The sequence below is a fragment of the Dendrobates tinctorius genome, unplaced genomic scaffold, assembly GCF_039654945.1.
Source record: "Dendrobates tinctorius isolate UK_male_01 unplaced genomic scaffold, ASM3965494v1 ptg000351l, whole genome shotgun sequence".
Taxonomy (NCBI): Eukaryota; Metazoa; Chordata; class Amphibia; order Anura; family Dendrobatidae; genus Dendrobates; species Dendrobates tinctorius.
The window spans coordinates 773,535-792,165 of record NW_027362017.1 but is presented as its reverse complement, the minus strand read 5'-3'; the positions used below and the strand labels follow the sequence as shown (position 1 = coordinate 792,165).

Below are 18,631 nucleotides of genomic sequence, written 5' to 3'. Positions count from 1 at the left end.
GAGACAAGTGGAAGAGTAAGAAGAACATTGACCAGAGTAAAAGTAAAAAGTTGGAGGAGTAAGAAGAACATGAACAGAAGGAAAATCATGAGAGAACTGCGAGAGCAAGAGGAAGGTTTAAAAAAAGAATCAATTGGCACATTAAAAAGAAAATAAAGAGGAAAGTTATTAAAAAGAGAGTAAGAGGCATACTGAGATAGGAGAGAGTAGAAGATGAAAGTTATGAGACAACTACAGGAGACCAAAGAATATGGAGGAAGAAAGTTCAGGAACTATTATGAGGAGAGTAATAAAATATTCATCAGAAATTGAGTAAAGGGGGAGGAGGAGGAGAATACCAAATCCAAAAAAATTAAACAAGACACATTTTACAAAAGTCAAATATTTCATGTTCTTTATTGAGCGATGCACATACAAGGCCTTTTCCTCATCAGCACACATTTAAAAGGAAGGTCTCATTTCCATAACAGTAGCATTCAGGTTGGCCAATAACTGTTCGTTCCCAGATCTGGGCACCATCAGTATTACACGTTTTACCTTTCCTTTCTCCAGACTAAAGTCTCAAGCAGTAGATCTCTGAACCTTGTCTTGGAGGACCCAAGCTAGAAGGGTTTGACCAGAGAACTTGACCAGTATCTGGAACTGTTGTAGAAGTGATTTCAAGTGTAGTTAAATATAGATCTAGAATCTATGTATATATCTTTATAATCTGTAATATAATTTAATACTGCACATCTTATAAATATATAATTACCAACGGTTGTAAATTCACATGAAACAGTACAGGAAACTCCCAAAAGATCACAACCAACCAGATCTTTTTTTTTTCTTTTTTTCAGCAGACCAAACCAGCAGCAGCCAATCAGGCTTTTACTAGTTTATTATTGGCTGAATTGGTTATATTTGCATATTTGGGCAAAATTAGGATCTAACAGTCAAGATAACAGTCATGATTGTGTGTAGATTGGGGATTTAAAGGGGAAATCCAGCTATAAATATGTATTGTCCCTATTAGGCCACCTTGTGGATCTAACTATAAATTCAAACCTTGAAAAACTTATAACATTACTTTAGGTTTAATGGCTTTGTGTGTTCAATATCTTCTAGAGAATAGAGGAGTATATTGTGTGTGGTAATGTGGGATCTAGTAGGTGGTTCGAAAAAAAAATAATCGTAATAGGTCAGGGACAAGGGATTAATCGTCATAAGAAAGAGATATGCTGAATTAGTAATGGGACTGATGTTTAATAGGATGGTCGCAGAAGAGATATTAGGTCCACGGTGTCAATGATGCCATCATAAGATCCATTAGTATACTTAATGGAAGTTTGAAGGACTTGGCTAAGGGTTTCTTGTAAATATTGTTTTGGTTCTAGGCTACATGGTACCCCTTTGGTTCTGCAATTTTTCTCAGCTCATTGCACTTAAGGCCACACGCTGAATCTAACCTCTTATGCCATCACTTCTGTAAACCGCTATGGCGTTGCCCATCTTCTCAACCCTCCAGAATCTGCTTTACTGCGCTTCTCAATAAACCACCCCAGTCTCTGCTTAACGAAAAATCATCTACATGGTCACCAGTCTACAGGGAAGGTGTTCCCTTTCTCCAACTATTGGCGAGGTGGCCAGAAGAAGCCCAGGAGGGCGCCTCCCAGAACACCCTGGAAGAATCTGTAGACAAGGTCAAGAGATGGTGAGGGGAGAGTGGTCTGGCATCACTGGACTTGAGGTACCCCCACCCCAAAAAAACAAAAAAAACAACCAGAAGGTAAACCTCTTGCAAGTGTCTTTGAGTCTATATGATACCTATATAAGAAGACTAAACGGACTTTGTAACAAAAAATATATATATATGCCCACAGCTAATAAGAAACCTCAACGTGAGTCAACCTAGCGGATGGGAAAAGTTGTGTGCCATGGTAAGGTGGGAAATAGACATCTGACAAGTGAACTTTCTCCAATGATGTAGGTGTCATTTGAGTAATGGAAGTATGGAAGCTATGTCAAAGAAGCTGGGGGTTCTCTCTCAATCACTGTGGACCCCATATGCCATCTAATGGCATTCTATACATTTACATGGAATTCCCCTTTAAATTTGGTGAAAGGTCACGATTGTTACATAGTATCACATGAATGCCGAGATCTGATTGGATGTTATGGGTGTATCTTCACCGGTCAACACCGTCATTTTAAAAGGGCCCCCGACTCATTTATATACATTTTGTGTAATCATAAAAATACAAACAGTAACAAAATAAAAATGTAATTTATGTCTAACATAGTGGAAATGCACATACAATAATGCTGGGACTTGTATTACCCTCGTAGCCAGAGAACCGCAGTTCCCAAATCCTTCTTATATAACTGATGCGGGACTAAGTACATAAAAGGTTGGGTTGGACCATAAATGACATATGGCTTGTAGCAGATCTAAAGGAACCTATGGCTTTCTGTAAAGAACCCACTGAGGATGGTTTGATTTAAAGGGGGAGTCCACTTTAACTGAAGATCATGAGGATGAGCAGCTGAAGTGCTAGATTCCCCGATGTATGACTGGAGGATTATGGCTGTGCCTCCTTACAGCAGGGAGGGCAGAATTAAAAGTGAACTTCCCCTTTAAGACAGACAGCCGTACTAGTGTAGGTGTGTATAAAAGCGAGTAGCTTATGAGACTGGTGAGTATTGCGGTACATCTGCCCTCTTCTGCCGGGTACCCCACAATTTGGGTACCTGGTAGAGGGGACAACCGTTCACAGCATCACAAATAAATAGTTTACACATAAGTCTCCCTCCATATATATTAGAAATATGTTTATATAATATCTTTGTATATCTTTATATCATCAAACACTATATACATTTGGGCATGCGGACAAGGGGGTCACAGCGTCATACAGGAATATGCCCCCCACCACGCGGAATGGAGGGGGGTGATTGGACTTTGGGAAACGTACAGTACATACAAAGGACGGGAACAAATCACGTGACTTGCGTGTGTGTAGTACAGTGTTAACGTCCTTACATGTGACATCGCACAAGGCGGCGGTAAGGACACAAGCGTCTACCAACCCCTCCCCCAGGACTCTCACTATAGAATCAAGAGTAGTGATGTCATATTTTTTTTTCTTTTTGCTAGAAGAGCAGTAGGGTTGGGTCGGTCAGGTCACAGCTCACTGCAGCGCTCCTGCTTGCTGTAATGGTCAAACTGGTTCTTCCATCGCATCATGTAGGCACTCCAACGATGGAACTCAACCTTCCATTGGCGCTCCGCTTCATCGATGTTATCTGTACGGGGTGGGGACGTAGGAAGCGGGAAAGAGGAAGAGAGGGAAGAACAGCATAAGAAAAAGACGTAATAAGGAGGACAGGAAGACGTATCCCAAAATCCGGACCGAGCAGGAAATGCACGAATAAACAAGTCTTGGAAAGGTAGATGGTCGCTAGAGAAAATCACATCAAATAAATAAAAAATATATATACATACACAGTAATAAATTTACTAACTCACTAATTAATACGAATGATGCACAGAATCTGGTCCTAATCAGCCAAATAAGTGACCTGTGGCTACTGGATGGAGCCCCGAAAACCACCTGAGACTCCATAACTTTTCTTTTGAGTAGCCATCCTAGCAAGAAAAATGACGTGCCAGGATAGCTAATCAAAAGTAAAGTCATAGATACCACCAAGCGAGAGGTGGTTTTTAAGGATCCCGTCCCGTGGCCACAAGTTGCTGAAATGTCCAATGGACCAGAAAGAATCATAGAATCGTAGAGTTGGAAGGGACCTCCTGGGCCATCTGGTCCAACCCCCTGCTCAAAGCAGAATTCGCTAAATCATCCAAGACAGATGTCTGTCCAGCCTCTGTTTGAAGACTTCTATTGAAGGAGAACTCACCACTTCTCGTGGCAGCCTGTTTCACTCATTGATCACCATCACTGTCAAAAAGTTTTTTCTAACATCTAATCTGTGTCTCCTCCCATTCAGTTTCATCCCATTGCTTCTCGTCTTTCCTTGTGCAAATGAGAATAAAGATGGTCCTTCTACAATGTGACAGCCCTTGAGATATTTGTAGACAGCTATTAAGTCTCCTCTCAGTCTTCTCTTTTGCAAGCTAAACATTCCCAAATCCTACAACCTTTCCTCATAAGACAGGGTTTGCAGACCGGTCACCATTCTGGTCGCTCTTTTCTGAACTTGCTCCAGTTTGTTGATGTCTTTTTTAAAATGTGGCGCCCAAAACTGGACACAGTATTCCAGATGAGGTCGGACCAAAGAGGAGTAGAGGGAAATAATGACTTCATATGATCTAGACTGTATGCTTCTGTTAATACATCCTAGAATTGCATTTGCCTTTTTTGCTGCTGCATCATACTGTTGACTCATATTCAGTCTGTGATCTATTAGTATACCTGTCTTTTTCACATGTGCTGTTGCTTAGATCGATTCCTCCTATTCTGTATATGCTTTTTTTATTCATTTTTATTGCCTAGATGTAGTACTTTGCATTTTTCCCTGTTAAAAACCATACTGTTAGTTGCTGCCCACTGCTCCAGTTTATTTATATCTTTTTGAATCTTCTCTAGTATTAGCTAACCCTCCTAGCTTTGTGTCGTCACCAAATGTAATCAGTCTACCCTCAATTCCTTCGTCTACATCGTTGATAAAGATGTTGAATCCCTCAACGCTAATATTCCTGTCTCCCGCAGGCATCTCAACACAGGTAGCCGCTTGAATTTTTTTCAGTCCGGTATTAATTCCCAGGCATTCGTTCTTCACATTATAGGTCCTGTTAGTTCTTCAGTATGAACTTATTCTCGAAGTTACGGCTCGATGTGTAAAGCCTCTCGCGACATCATGATGGCACCAGCCTTTGAAGGTGCCGCAGGCCTGATGCGCCCCATCATGTGAAGAAAAGCAGACCAAAAAAGGGAGTTGGGTTAACACAGAGCTGATGAGGTGGTGGAAGAGGGAGAATTATTATTTCTTCTTTTGAACACCTTTCTAGTCAAATAGTGCAGTTTGGCAAGATCTGACAAGGAGTGGTGTATTTTTATACCACATTTATTCTGCTCTGTGGAAACTTCTGAGCAGTAGGCCAGATCACAACTGCCTAAAAATGGATAATTTTTGGATGTTATTTTTAAAAACCTGGATAATCTCAGTGCACTGTTATTAAATGATCCACATGGTTGCTACTGGGGTACCAGTACTGACATTACTAAAGCAGTGTTTACAACATATCTTCTCCACACAAAGGTTATAGAAAAAGCTGAGTAACAGCACAGGATAAGGTGTGAATTGACATGGTGTGAGTACGGTGAAGCCTCTGACACTCTTACTGCTAGCGGTACAATACAAAACCCAAGCCTTCAATATTACCCAAGTCAAGACCAATCTGACACTAGAATTATAATATCTAGAGTTTCTGGAGTATAAGAAATCCATTCATTCATTGCTGCTCTCATTTGCTTCCAAACTCCTGGAACAGCACGTCCACTCTGAGCTTCCCTCCCACCTCACATCAAACTAGCTCTTTGACAATCTACGATGTGGTTTCCGCCCCATCACACCACTAACACAGCCCTGACAAATTACAAGTGACCTACTTACAGCCAAAGCTAATACACTATAAGCCTCCTTTTTAGACCTGTCCTCGGCTTCAACACAGTTGACCACTGCCTCCTACTACAGATCCTCTTCCTCCTTTGGCATCAAAGACCTCACCCTATCCTGATCTCCTAATACCTATCCAACATCTCCCACACTTCCTTATTCCACTCTCTATGTTGGAGTCCCCAAAGGCTCTGTTCTAGGACCACTACTCTTCTCAATCTATACACTTGGCCTGGGACAACTCAAATATCCGTGGCTTCCAGTACCACCTTTATGCTGATGACACTCAGATCTACCTCTCTGGCCCAGACATCACCTCCCTGCTGTCCACAACCCCAGAGTGTCTATCAGCCATATCCTCCTCTCACTTCTTCAAACTCAATGTGGACAAATCCAAATTCATCATCTTTCCACAATCTCAGATCTTCCTTACCAGACCCATCACAATTAACGACATCACGCTTTCCCCCCCAATACTGGAAGTCCGCTGCCTCGCATAAACACTTGACTCTGCCCCATCCTTCAAAATGCACAGCCAAGCTCTTTCCACCTCAAAAATATTTCCAGAATCCAGCCTTTGATCAACCCTCAATCTACTAAAATGCTTGTGCATGCCCTCATCATCTCCAGCCTTGACTACTGCAACATCTTTTCTGTTGCCTCCTTGCTAACACCCTCGTACCTCTCCAGTCCATCCTTAACTCTGCTACCCGACTAATTCATCTCTCTCCTCCCCTCTGCAAATCTCTTCACTGGCTCCCAGTCCCTCCGCATGCCCAGTTCAAAATACTAACCTACAAATGCATCCAGAACCTGTCTCCTCCATATATCTCTGAACTAATCTCCTGATATCTTCCCTCACGTAACCTCCAATCCTCCCAAGACCTCCTGCTCTCCTCCACACTTATTTGCTCCTCACCCAACTGCATCCAAGACTTGTCCTGAACATCCCCCATCCTCTGGAATTTTGTCCCAACATGTCCTCACATTCAGATCCTTCTGATAGAAACTGAAAACCCATCTCTTCAGGAAAGTTTACAGCCTGCAATGACCCTGCTGCTTTCTCACCACTACTGTAGCTACCGCCTCACCATCACTGGAGCTGCTGCAACCCCCCCCCCAACCTACTGTCTCCTTCACCACCATCCTGTAGAATGTAAGCCCGCAAGGGCAGGTCCTCTCCCCTCCCCTCTGTACCAGTCTGTTGTAAGTTTGTTTACTGTAAGTGATATCCAATTTGTATTTAACCCCTTCTTACATATAGCACCATTGACTCCATGGTGCTGTATAAATAGAGAACAGTTTGACACTAGAACGAAATTCTAGAGCATATGAAATCCATTCATGAGCCATTTAGCTCAGATTTACCCTCTATAGGTAGGAATGCCGGATGGACAATGTTAGCTGGGGCACAGATTTTAGTGTTTTCCATAAGAGAATGGCGGTAGGCGCCTCTACACATGCACATCTAAGAAATACGCTAACTGGTTCTGGTGTTCCTTTATTACGATAAGGGGATAGGTCATCAAATCCAATAGCAAGCAGCATAAGAAAAGTAGAAGAATGGTATACATGCAAGAGGATTATTTTAATACAAATTAAATCACCAAGACATGGAATATTTTTAGGTTTTCATCGAGTTTGAGGTGTTGTTCATTTCAAGCTTTTTTTGTTCCTTGTTTGGACACTTGCTCCAAGACTGGATGAGGCTTCAGATCAGCAATTTAATCTTTTCACTGGTTCTCAGTGGGATTTAGGTGTAGACTGTGACCGAGCCATTTGCACACAGATGTGTTAAACAACAACGCCAAGGGCCACCAACAGTGCACGTTTTCAGGATTTCCTGAGTATCAGTCCAATGCTAAGGAAATCCAGAAACCAATGTACTGTTTATGGTCCTTTAGTTTTATACCAAGGATGTACAACTTGAGTCCTATTGGCTCTGGCAGCAAGTTTAGGGTTGTTGTTCTGCTGGAAAGTGAAGCTATGCCAGGGTCTCCCTTTGTTTTTCCTCCAGGATGGTCCCATATTTAGCTCCATCTGACCAGCTTCCCTGCCCCTGCTGACAAAGAGCCTCCCCTCAGTATGATGCAGCTGCCATGTGTGACAGCAAGGATGGCATCTTCAGGGTGCTGTGCTTTGAGTGGCAGAAAACTAGCATCACATGATAACATCTCCACATGGTGGTGGAAGCATCACGCTGTGGGGAGACATTTCTTCAGCAGGGGCAGGGAAGCTGGTTAGAGTTGATCGTTGGAGCTAAATAAAGAACAATCCTTGCAGAAACCTGCTAGAGGCTGCAAAAGCCTTGTGTAGGTTCACCTTCCAGGAGGAGAACCCTGAACAGCCTACCAGAGCTACAATGGAGGGTTTAGATGAAAGAATATCCATGTGCGTCCAGTCACAGTCCAGACCTAAATCCCATTGAGAATCTGTGACAAGATGTGAAAATTGGGATGGAGTTGTCTGAACAGCAATCTCACTGAGCAAGGGGGGGGGGGTAAAAAAACAAAAAAAAAAAAACCCCCAACTCTAGATATGCAGAGTCAGACCCCAGAAAAATAAAAACCCTACAAAATATTGACTCCAGTGTGCTGAAAAACCACATTTTCACTTAAAGTTATAATTTAGAGAATCATTTAGTATTTCCTTGACACTACAGATACTTTTGAGTGTGTTGGTATATCACTATGTATTTTATTGGGATTAAGTGCTTGAAGTGGGCACCACCAGAACAACAAAAAAATAAAGTTTGGATGAAGGCATTGAAAATCCAAATATCTGTAACACATGAAGGACTTATGGGGACTTTTTTTCTGTTTTGGCATAGCTATAATATTTGTTGTCTGCGGCCACCACTAGGGGGAGCTCACAGCATAGTGTCAATGAAGCAGCAGAGCATCCCCATGGTGCCGTTGTCCGCCCTTTAGCAATGCCTGCCGCAGGCGAGAGCCAGCACTTATGTTCAATCTCAGGGAGGGTTCAGCCTCTAGATCGCTGCTGGTGATGAGACAAGGACTCTGTAGCCCTTATATGCTTTGTCAGACTTACCACCCACTTTTTGGGGATAATTGGGGTCTGCGTAAAGTTACTAGTCTGCTTGAATATACTAACTTTAAGATGCAATTTTTTTATTTTTTATTTTGGAGGCCCATGCCAGCATCCCTAGCGCATCACCATTGTTGCAGTGTTTGGGAACATCCACAACGTCACAGCATCTAATAAAAGAGGCATAATGGGAGCCAGGAGGAAGGAGATTTGCAGGGTCTGGTAATCCGTGGCAATGGGAGCAAGCGCAGTGCCTGGACCAGGGTCCTGAAAGTCATCGCCAAGTGACCAATAGGTGGTGCCGCTTCTAACATGATGCTCACACTGTACAAGGGGTTAATACGCATGCAAAATTGATGAACGAGTCAGAGCCATGCATTTTTTTTTTTTAGTCGTTTTAGGAAGGTGAAATGGTAAGATAAAAAATAAATAAATATATAAAAGCCAAAATAGTTAAAAGCATAAAAAGGGTAAAATTTATTGAATGAATAAAAGAAATGAAACTTTGATAGGCACCAAACAGATGAAGAAGCATGCAGGGATATATCTGCTTGGAGGTACTTTTCTTGTGCTGCGGTCAGTCCATTGGGAGTTGGGACTTCGCATTTAGCCCTTTCTAAACTGCACTAGAAACGCACAGTGTGACCAGCACCACAAGGGGGCCGTCCTGGAGGCAGTTTGAGCAGGGCCCAGCAGGTGCTATAAGAGGGAGGGAGAAAGTCAGACGTCAGATCAGAATTAGGAAAAAATAAAAAATACAGCCTTTTGCAATTCTAACAATTCTCAGCAATAGCCACTCATTATCTATATTAAATGCCCCACTACCCAGTAAGAGTAGTTTGTATCCCCATGATAACTCTACTCATCCCAGTGCTCTTGCTTGTCAAGGGGGGGGGGGGGGGGGGGGGGGGGGGAGAAACAAAAAAAAAAAAAAAAAAAAAAAAAAAAACACCCTCCAATCCCTTTAAAGACAGTGGGGAAGAGAAGTATTTGATACTGTCGATTTTGCACATTTTCCCACCTACAAAGGATGAAGAGTTCTGTAATTTTTATTGTAGGTACACTTCACCTGCGAGAAACTCAAAATTAAACAGAAAATCACATTGCTATGATTCTTGCATATTTCATGCAATACGATGCAAAATAAAGTCATTTATGACTGACCAACCAGCAAGGATTCTGGCTCTCAGACTTGAGTAGGAGGCTTCTTAAAGAAAAGAAACAAAAAACTCATTACCTGTATAAGAAGACCTGTCCATACTCACTCCCACCATGGCCAAGAACAAAGAGGACACCAGGGACAATTGTAGACTTGCACAAGGCTGAGATGGGCTACAGAATAAGTAAGCAGCTTGGTGAGAAGGCAACAACTGTTAGTGGTGTTAAGACAATGGAAGAAACAAGACGACTGTCAATCTTCCTTGGTCTGGGGCGCCACGTGTTCTCACCTCGTGGGGTAAGGATGATTGAGAGAGGTCAGGAATCAGCCCAGAAGTACACAGGAGGACCTGGCCAGTGACCTGAAGAGAGCTGGGACCAAAATCTCAATTATAGTTGGAGACATACTACATTGTCAAGGCACACGAGGTCCCCCTGCTCACACCAGCACATGTCCAGGCCTGTTTGAAGCATGCCGATGACCATCTGGATGATCGAGAGGAGACCTAGGACAAGGTCATGTGGTCAGACGAGAAAAAAAAAAAAAAACCAAGATTACTTACCGGTAGCGTTTTTCCCCAGAACCCATGACCACACACCCAAGAGGGATCTACCCAGATAGGACAGGAAATCTACCAAAATAAAGGAGGTACCCCCCCCCACTTCAGTTAGTTACAGAGCACGAGAGGACCTCTGGGTTAATTTACACATGGCCAATACGTTAAGAGACGGGTGCCATCATGGTTCTGTAAAAAAAAATGGCTACTGGTAAACCCCCCCCCTTTCACCCATGACAGCACACCTGAGATTACTGTAGAATTGAGACACCTTAGGGAGTGACCACTGCTTGCAGCACCCTTCTAACAAAAGTCTGCAGGGCTTAAAGCAGCTAGATGGTGAGGACCAGGTAGCAGCCTTACAGATCTGATCAATAGATACCGCCACTGTTTCTGCCCAGGAGTTTGCCACAGCTCTGGTGGAGTGAGCCTTGATGCCTTCAGGATCTGGGGCACCACTTGTAGTACAAGATAAACTAGTGGCCTCTGTTGTGAGTTCATTTTTCCCCTTCACCGTTGAGGTCTGATGAACTCCCTCCTCTGGTGAAGGAAGGTAGTGAGGCTGATTACCAAACACCAGGGCAGCTAGATGATGACTGGAATTGAGGACTGGATATAAGGCAGCTGACGCCCTTCTGCCTTGCTGGTGATCCTGCTGGATTCTTGGAGACCAGTCGGATTCCTGCGTCTCAAAGCTAAGTTTTTCTGCTCTGCTTTGTACTCAGTTTTGTCTTGCCTTGTTTTTTGGGAGTTCTGCCATCCCTGGCCGGGGGTGAGCTGAATTCCATTTTTGTCTCTGATCTGTTGATCTTTTGCTCTGTCTTCAGAATATACCTGAGTGCTGATATAGTCTTTTGAAGCCTAGCGACTTCAGGGCCTGTTTTTCCTATCAGTCGGTTGGCACATTTTGGATAGGGTTTTTGCGGATGGCAGACAGCAGCTTTCCTGTCCTATTTAGTTAGGTTGAGCAAAAGATGGGGCCCAAGCTATCTTTGTGTTAGTGTTTTCATCTTGCTTCACTGTCATTATCATAGAATCGTAGAGTTGGAAGGGACCTCCTGGGCCATCTGGTCCAACCCCCTGCTCAAAGCAGGATTCGCTAAATCATCCCAGTCAGATGTCTGTCCAGCCTCTGTTTGAAGACTTCCATTGAAGGAGAACTCACCACTTCTCGTGGCAGCTTGTTCCACTCATTGATCACTGTCAAAAAGTTTTCTAATATCTAATCTGTGTCTCCTCCCATTCAGTTTCATCCCATTGCTTCTAGTCTTTCCTTGTGCAAATGAGAATAAAGGTGATCCTTCTACAATGTGACAGCCCTTTAGATATTTGTAGACAGCTATTAAGTCTCCTCTCAGTCTTCTCTTTTGCAAACTAAACATTCCCAAATCCTGCAACCTTTCCTCATAAGACAGGGTTTGCAGACCGGTCACCATTCTGGTCGCTCTTTTCTGAACTTGCTCCAGTTTATTGATGTCTTTTAAAATGTTGGTGGCTGCCTATTGCTTTGGGGGTCTGCTCTGGGGCAGTTTAGTTTTTCCCCTTTCTGTCTTTAGGCTATGTAGTTCTCCGGCTGTGATCGAGGGGGTCTAGGGCACCGTAGGAACCCCCCACGGCTACTGCTAGTTGTGGCTAGGTTCAGGGGTCTGCAATCCGATAGCTGCCAACCTCTCTGGTTTTTCTGGACTTAGCTGGTATTTTGTTTTTCCTCCTTCGGTGACTCATCATAACAGGCCTCCCTGATCCATATGGCAATGGTACCCTTGGATACCCCGTTCCCCTTTCTGCTACCACCCTGAAAGGCTACAAACAGGGACTGGTCCCTCCTCCACTCACTGGTCATGGACATACTCCAGACACCACCTCACATCCAAGCTATGGAATCTTTCCTCTCCTAGGGCTATAACAAGAGTAAGGCTAAATAATGTCTTGGCTCCTATGGAACTTGAGAGCTACTTTGGGAAGATAGGCCGGGTCATGTTTTAGTACAATCCCATCCTCACTTGTGTATGAGGAGGTGGTGGTGGGGTGTTGCTGTCAGGGCCTGTGTACTGCTTACCCTGCAGGCAGATGTCAGAGCCAATAGTAAAATGGTCTTAAGCATGAGGAACTTGGTAGATGAATCCTGTAAGGGCTCAAACTGGTCTTTTAGTTAGTGCCTCTAGTACTAGATTTAAAACACCGTGGAATTTTTGGACTAACCCATCTGGACCTACCACAGGATTTTATAAAGTCGGGGCACCCATCTATTTAGGCTATGTGCACATGCTACGATTTGGCCGCTGCGGAACTGCAGACAGTGTACAGTACAAAGTAAGTCTATGTGATTTACATTCTGCTGTGCACATGTTGCGGATTTTCGACTGCGGAAATGCTGGAGTTTTGAATCCGCAGAGAGAATTGACATGTCAATTTTCTGTGGATTCTGCTACAGTTTGCCACCTATTCCATTGTCCAGGTAGCAAACCTGCAGATACATATCCACCGGTGAATCTGCAGCGTGTGCACTTATTACAGTTATATAGGTCAGCCAAGGCCGAGACCTGTACCTTGAGGGTGTTGGTTGCCAACTCCAGCCCTGATTGCAGAAACTCTAGAATGGGTCCCACTGGAGTCCTATCCCAAGAGGCAGCCCTGAAGATTCTAGAAATTTCTTCTATGTCCTGCTGTAAATTTGAAGTTATTGGGTTTTCTTCAAACAGGGTGGAGACTAACCTTTCTGACTCTTAAGTTTCCTCAAATTTCATGCTGATAGATGAAAGCCCTTCATGAGTGGCATACTGGACCCTGCGTGAGAAGGTCTGGGATCTACAACAGGATCCATGTATCTTACAGACATTAACCTTAGAAGGTAAAACCCATGGTCTCCTTGGCCAAAGTGGAGCAATGAGAATCACCCTTGCCTGATCCTCCTCACCACTGTTGGAATCATCGCTATTGGAGGAAGTGTATAGGCAATCCTGAATTTCAAAGGAATCTGAAGAGCATCACCACAGATGTTTTTCCTTTGGGTTTAATGAACAGAGGTTCCTCACTTTCCTGTTGTGTAAGCTGACAAATAGTTCATGCTTGGGGGGCAGCCAGAGAGCTCTATCGGCTGGAAGATCTAAGATTTTAAAGACCATTCTCCCCGTTTGTCCCTTGCGACTCAGGAAGTCTGCCTTTGTATTCCTCTACTCCTAAAGTAGGGAAGGTGACCTGATGGACGGACTAGTCAGAGTGAAGGAAAGGTTTGCACAGTGTAGGTAGGTGTCAGTTATTACAGTGGGGAAACAGCTAGGAAAGTGTAGGTGACGTGCAGTACCTTGGGTTGACCATTAGATGGCAGGGAGGAGTGTGAGCAAAGGACTTGACAACAGCTTAGGGCTTTAGAAACCGTTGGTCATGGGGGGTGTGGTGACAGTGACAGTTTCAAGGAACCGGGTTAGCTATAAATACTGAGGGAGGGTTCCAGAAAGTTCCAGTCCCCAGGGGGAGCCTCAGTGACAGGAGGACTGCGATGGTCTGTGCGCTGTGAGGTGAATCCAGACCAGGGGGACTGAGGAGAGAGAACAGGGGGGGGGGGGGGGGGGTGGTCCTGACAGATAGACCGCAACAGAGACGAGATAAAGGGAATAGGCACACCGTGTAAAGAACGACGTCTGACCAGTGAACGGACTGTTGGTGATTTGGCTTAGGGCAGCCACAGTGTCGGAAGCTGTAACTACGTCAGGAAAGGAGAAAGGACAGGACGTGTATATATACGTCCCCGGCGAGAAACACGGTGTGTGAAGCGGCTCTGAATATAGAGGGCCATGAGTGAGGTACTGTGCTGTGTCGTGAAGCGGCTCTGGATGCGGAGGGCCGAGAGAGAGCGATATGGCGATGTGTTGAGAGGGCCATCAGACGGATGGCGCGCAGAAATAAACTTGGCCCTGTTGTACCCAGTACCTGCCTCCATCTTGTCTGTGCGCGGTAAGAGGGACCACGCCCCCAGCTCGCCCCACTAACCCTACATTTGGCGTAGTTGGCAGGATCGCCGCCGCTAATACCTCATCTTCTGCGGCAGGCCTGCCTCAAAGAATGGAAAAGGACTTGGACTATTCTGTTTGGATTACAATTGGCTTACCTTTGGATTACAAATTGGGAGCGCTGTGGTGACTCAGTGGTGCTGACAGAAGATCCGGGGCGGTATCAGGAGCTGCGCAAGATGGTGGCATTACTACAGCGCAGGGGAGAGGTCCGGGTGTTTGCAGTTGTGTTGAATGGACTGGGACCCCCTCCAACGTATCCCCGTGGACAGCAGTATGTGCCCGGAGGCCGACGCTCCCATGTACTGGACCCTAGCAGATGGGTGGAAAGGCCTGCCAATGCCCCACCCAGCAGGAGGAGTGGCACAGAAGAAGGACTTGGCTGTGGCTGTTTGGCGCCATTCGATTGCTGCCCAACGGACGGTATGAGACGCTGCGGGTGCCGGGGCATCGGCCGCCTGGAGTGGCAATGGAGGTGAGAGATGGAGCAGAACTTGCCCTCAGAGCCACGGGTGAACCGCAGAATACTGAGCTGGGGAGCGGAGTCAGCGAGAGCGGCTGCCACAAATACCAGCAGAGAACTTCACAGCGGAACTCCCGAGTCCGGAGGAACGGCCCGCCGGACAGTGGAGCAAGGAACGGAGGCTGCGGGGGCCACCGTGTGATGATGGGAAGGAGGCTGCAGCGCCGGGGAAGGTGAGAGTACCCCCGGCCCCATCAGTGCCTCCGCAGGCTGCCCCCACCATTCTGCTGCAGCACGCGGTCCCCTGCGCACCGGAAGGCCTAGTTACCACAGGCCCCGTGGTGTATGCGGAACTGAGCGAGGCCCCCGCTCAAGTCCCTGAGATACCCCGCCCGGAGCTACCAGTGCGGCGTACAGCCGAAGAAGACGCTGCTGCGCTCCCTTTGTCGAGAGCTGCCTTGCTAGAACCGGCCGTTACTTCGGCTCCGTTAGAAGTTTTGGATGCGGCCTACCCTGCATTAGAACCGGCTGTGGCCTGTGTGACAGGCCCTGTGGACCAGCCCCCCTGAAACACGGCTGCTCCCATCCGCCACCCGGCCCCAGCAGCCACAGAAATCGGCCGCCTCTGATCCACGCCCTCTCGGCAAGGTCCCACCCACCGGACTCTGGGACTGGCGCGACCCCCTCTGTCTGGGTGGCGGAGGTGATAAAACAAAAGATCCGGGAGCAGGAGGTATGGAGCCTGCTTCACTCAAAAGGGGAGGCTGGCATGGCGGTGGAGAGATCCCGGGGACGGCTGGTGTACACCAACACGGACAGGGGGTACGGTTTCATTCATGACCAGTCTGGCCAGAAAGTGTACGTGAACGTAGCATCCATAAGTCATGGCCGGGCCCTGAAAGAAGGGGACTTAGTCTCCTACTATAAGGAATACTGCCCCCGCGGGTATTATGCAGTGGCAGTACTGGCGGAGTCTGAGCAAAGCGGACCCCCGTGAAAAAGGACTGATATGGACACTCTCGGTTCCCCCAGGAGTTCCACAGCTGTGGAGCCCTCACCTCAGTCTATCCCACTCTCAGTGGACAGTCAGGAGTTCGATGCACCGTTGTACAGGTTATAAGGACAGTTGCATTTAGGAAAAAATGTTTGTTTGTTTATCTGATGCAACTATTTTCTCTCTTTCTTTCTATGTTCTTTATATACGAAGATATGTTTACCTGACAGAACGGGGATACGGAAAAGCAGAGGAGTGTCCAGGTCCAAGGAAGGGGGAGGAAGAAAGAGGATCTGCCATGTTATGTTGTTATATGTTATATGTTGGTTTTAAAAGAAAAGGAAGATATAGATATAGATATGGTACTTGTGATATTGTAAAGTTGTTTTGGTGTACAATATGCACAAGAAAACGCAACAGGTCCGGGTAAGGGAAGGTCTGCGGGACCAAAGGAAAGTGAGATCCGGTAGGGATCTAAGAGTTGAGGAGGTCTGGGAGACCGGGACGCCGACCATGACATGTTATTGAAAGAAAGGAAAATGAGTTGGAAGGCGTGAGGAAGACAGCCGTCCTAGGTCAGGTGCCCAACACCACGGACACCCCTGAAGGAGGAAGGCGGGCGCTGGTAATGATCTGGAAGGCAAGAGACCTCGATCATGGTGTACCGAATAGTGGAAGGTGACAGTAGGGGAAGGTACACGCCATAGAGAATATGGGTGTACCTAGCCCAATTTGAAAGACGTTGTCATGTGGCGTGCGCGCTGGTGAGTAGCAGTAGGCTGCTCAGAGCATAGTGCTCCCAGTATGGTTCGGCCCCCGCAGATGGTGGGTTTGGCTCAACAGCTGGTCCGACAACAGAATGTAGGTGTAGCTTCAGAACGACAAAGGCAGGGATGACGATTGTCGAGGACGACAATGGACAAAGGAAGGGAGGAGTGTAGGGAAGGTGACCTGATGGACGGACTAGTCAGAGTGAAGAAGGAAAGGTTTGCACAGTGTAGGTAGGTGTCAGTTATTACAGTGGGGAAACAGCTAGGAAAGTGTAGTGGACGTGCAGTACCTTGGGTTGACCATTAGATGGCAGGGAGGAGTGTGAGCAAAGGACTTCACAACAGCTTAGGGCTTTAGAAACCGTTGGTCATGGGGGGGCGTGGTGACAGTGACAGTTTCAAGGAACCGGGTTAGCGATAAATACTGAGGGAGGGTTCCAGAAAGTTCCAGTCCCCAGGGGGAGCCTCAGTGACAGGAGGACTGCGACGGTCTGTGCGCTGTGAGGTGAATCCAGACCAGGGGGACTAAGGAGAGAGCACAGGGGGGTGGTCCTGACAGATAGACCGCAACAGAGACGAGATAAAGGGAATAGGCACACCGTGTAAAGTACGACGTCTGACCAGTGAACAGACTGTTGGTGATTTGGCTTAGGGCAGCCACAGTGTCGGAAGCTGTAACTAAGTCAGGAAAGGACAGGACGTATATATACGTCCCCGGCGAGAAACACGGTGTGTGAAGCGGCTCTGAATATAGAGGGCCATGAGTGAGGTACTGTGCTGTGTCGTGAAGCGGCTCTGGATGCGGAGGGCCGAGAGAGAGCGATATGTTGTGAGGGCCGTCAGACGGACGGCACGCAGAAATAAACTTGGACCTGTTGTACCCAGTACCTGCCTCCATCTTGTCTGTTTCGTCTCTGCGCGGTAAGAGGGACCACCCCCCCAGCTTGCCCCACTAACCCTACACTTATGTGAAGTGCTGTAAGGGACAACAGGTGATCTGCTAGCTGAAGACCGTCTGCTGCCATCACTAGGGTATGGGACCTAGTTTCCCCATTTGTGGTTGATAAGCCATGTTTGCTAGATTGTCTGACATGACCCGGACACTGAGCGAAGAGGAAGGGAAGAAATCCTCAGCCCTTTCAGGTCTGATCCCTGGCCTCTTTCTAGAGAAGATCAGGTCCCCCTGAACTGTGTGATTCCTCAAGTGTACCCCCCCAACCAGAGTTGCTTGCATCTGTTGTGATTATGTCCTGTATGGGTCTTTCCCACTGGGCCCCTGATGACAAGTTCTGTCTGTCCAAGAAAGAAATTTCCTTTCTAAATATCTTAACGACCTTTGTGCAGACAGACTCCCACTGTAGCTGCATCAGGTGAAACTGGGCCCATCTTACTGCCAGGATGTCAGGGATCCTAGCAAAGACTGCTCTTTTCAGGGTCATTCTTAGCTGATCTATTGCCGGCAGTGCCAGTGTCATTGTTTTGTCCTCTGGTAAGAGACAGATTTGGTGCTTGGCGTTCAAAACCAGGCCCAGGAAGGACTGTATCCTTTCTGGTTTTAGTCTAGACTAGAGATCATTAGTCATCCAACCAAGCTCCTCCAGGTCCACCATTACATCTCTCAGCTGCTCTGCAGTGGTGTACTGACTTTCCTACTACAAGTCGTTTAGATAACTGTGTTCCGAGTTCAAAGCCAAGCCATTACCTCCGATATTACCTTGGTGAAAGTTCTTGGAGCTACTGACAGCCCGAACAGAAGCTCTGTACTGGTAGTTTGGATGTGATATGCATCCTTCAAATTGATGAGACATGAAATAATTGTGGTATAACAGCTTTACAGCCGTGTTCACCGATTCCATCTTGAAGGAGCAATTTACAGTTCACCGGTTGAGTTTGCCGAGCTTGATAGTTCGGAAGGAACCATCCGGATTATTATTTTCTTTTTAAAATGGAGGACTAAAATCCTTTCCTTCCACCAGAATCTCGCAACCAGTTAAAAAAAGCCCACGATCTGTTTC

At 46.2% G+C, this 18,631-nt stretch overlaps 1 protein-coding gene across 5 annotated transcripts in view; it reads right to left on the bottom strand.

The window, feature by feature from the left end:
- Positions 1–366: 366 nt before the first annotated feature.
- Positions 367–18,631, bottom strand: part of ACHE (acetylcholinesterase (Yt blood group)) — a 62,178-nt gene continuing 43,913 nt past the window's right edge. For 3 of the 5 annotated variants that reach the window (XM_073562429.1, XM_073562431.1, XM_073562430.1), the window contains exon 4: positions 367–3,285. In XM_073562429.1, coding sequence (XP_073418530.1) covers positions 3,164–3,285 — 122 coding nt within the window. In that variant the 3' untranslated portion in view covers positions 367–3,163. Of the gene's footprint in view, positions 3,286–9,117; positions 9,364–18,631 lie in introns of those variants that run through there. The other 2 variants (XM_073562433.1, XM_073562432.1) reach the window with 1 other exon arrangement.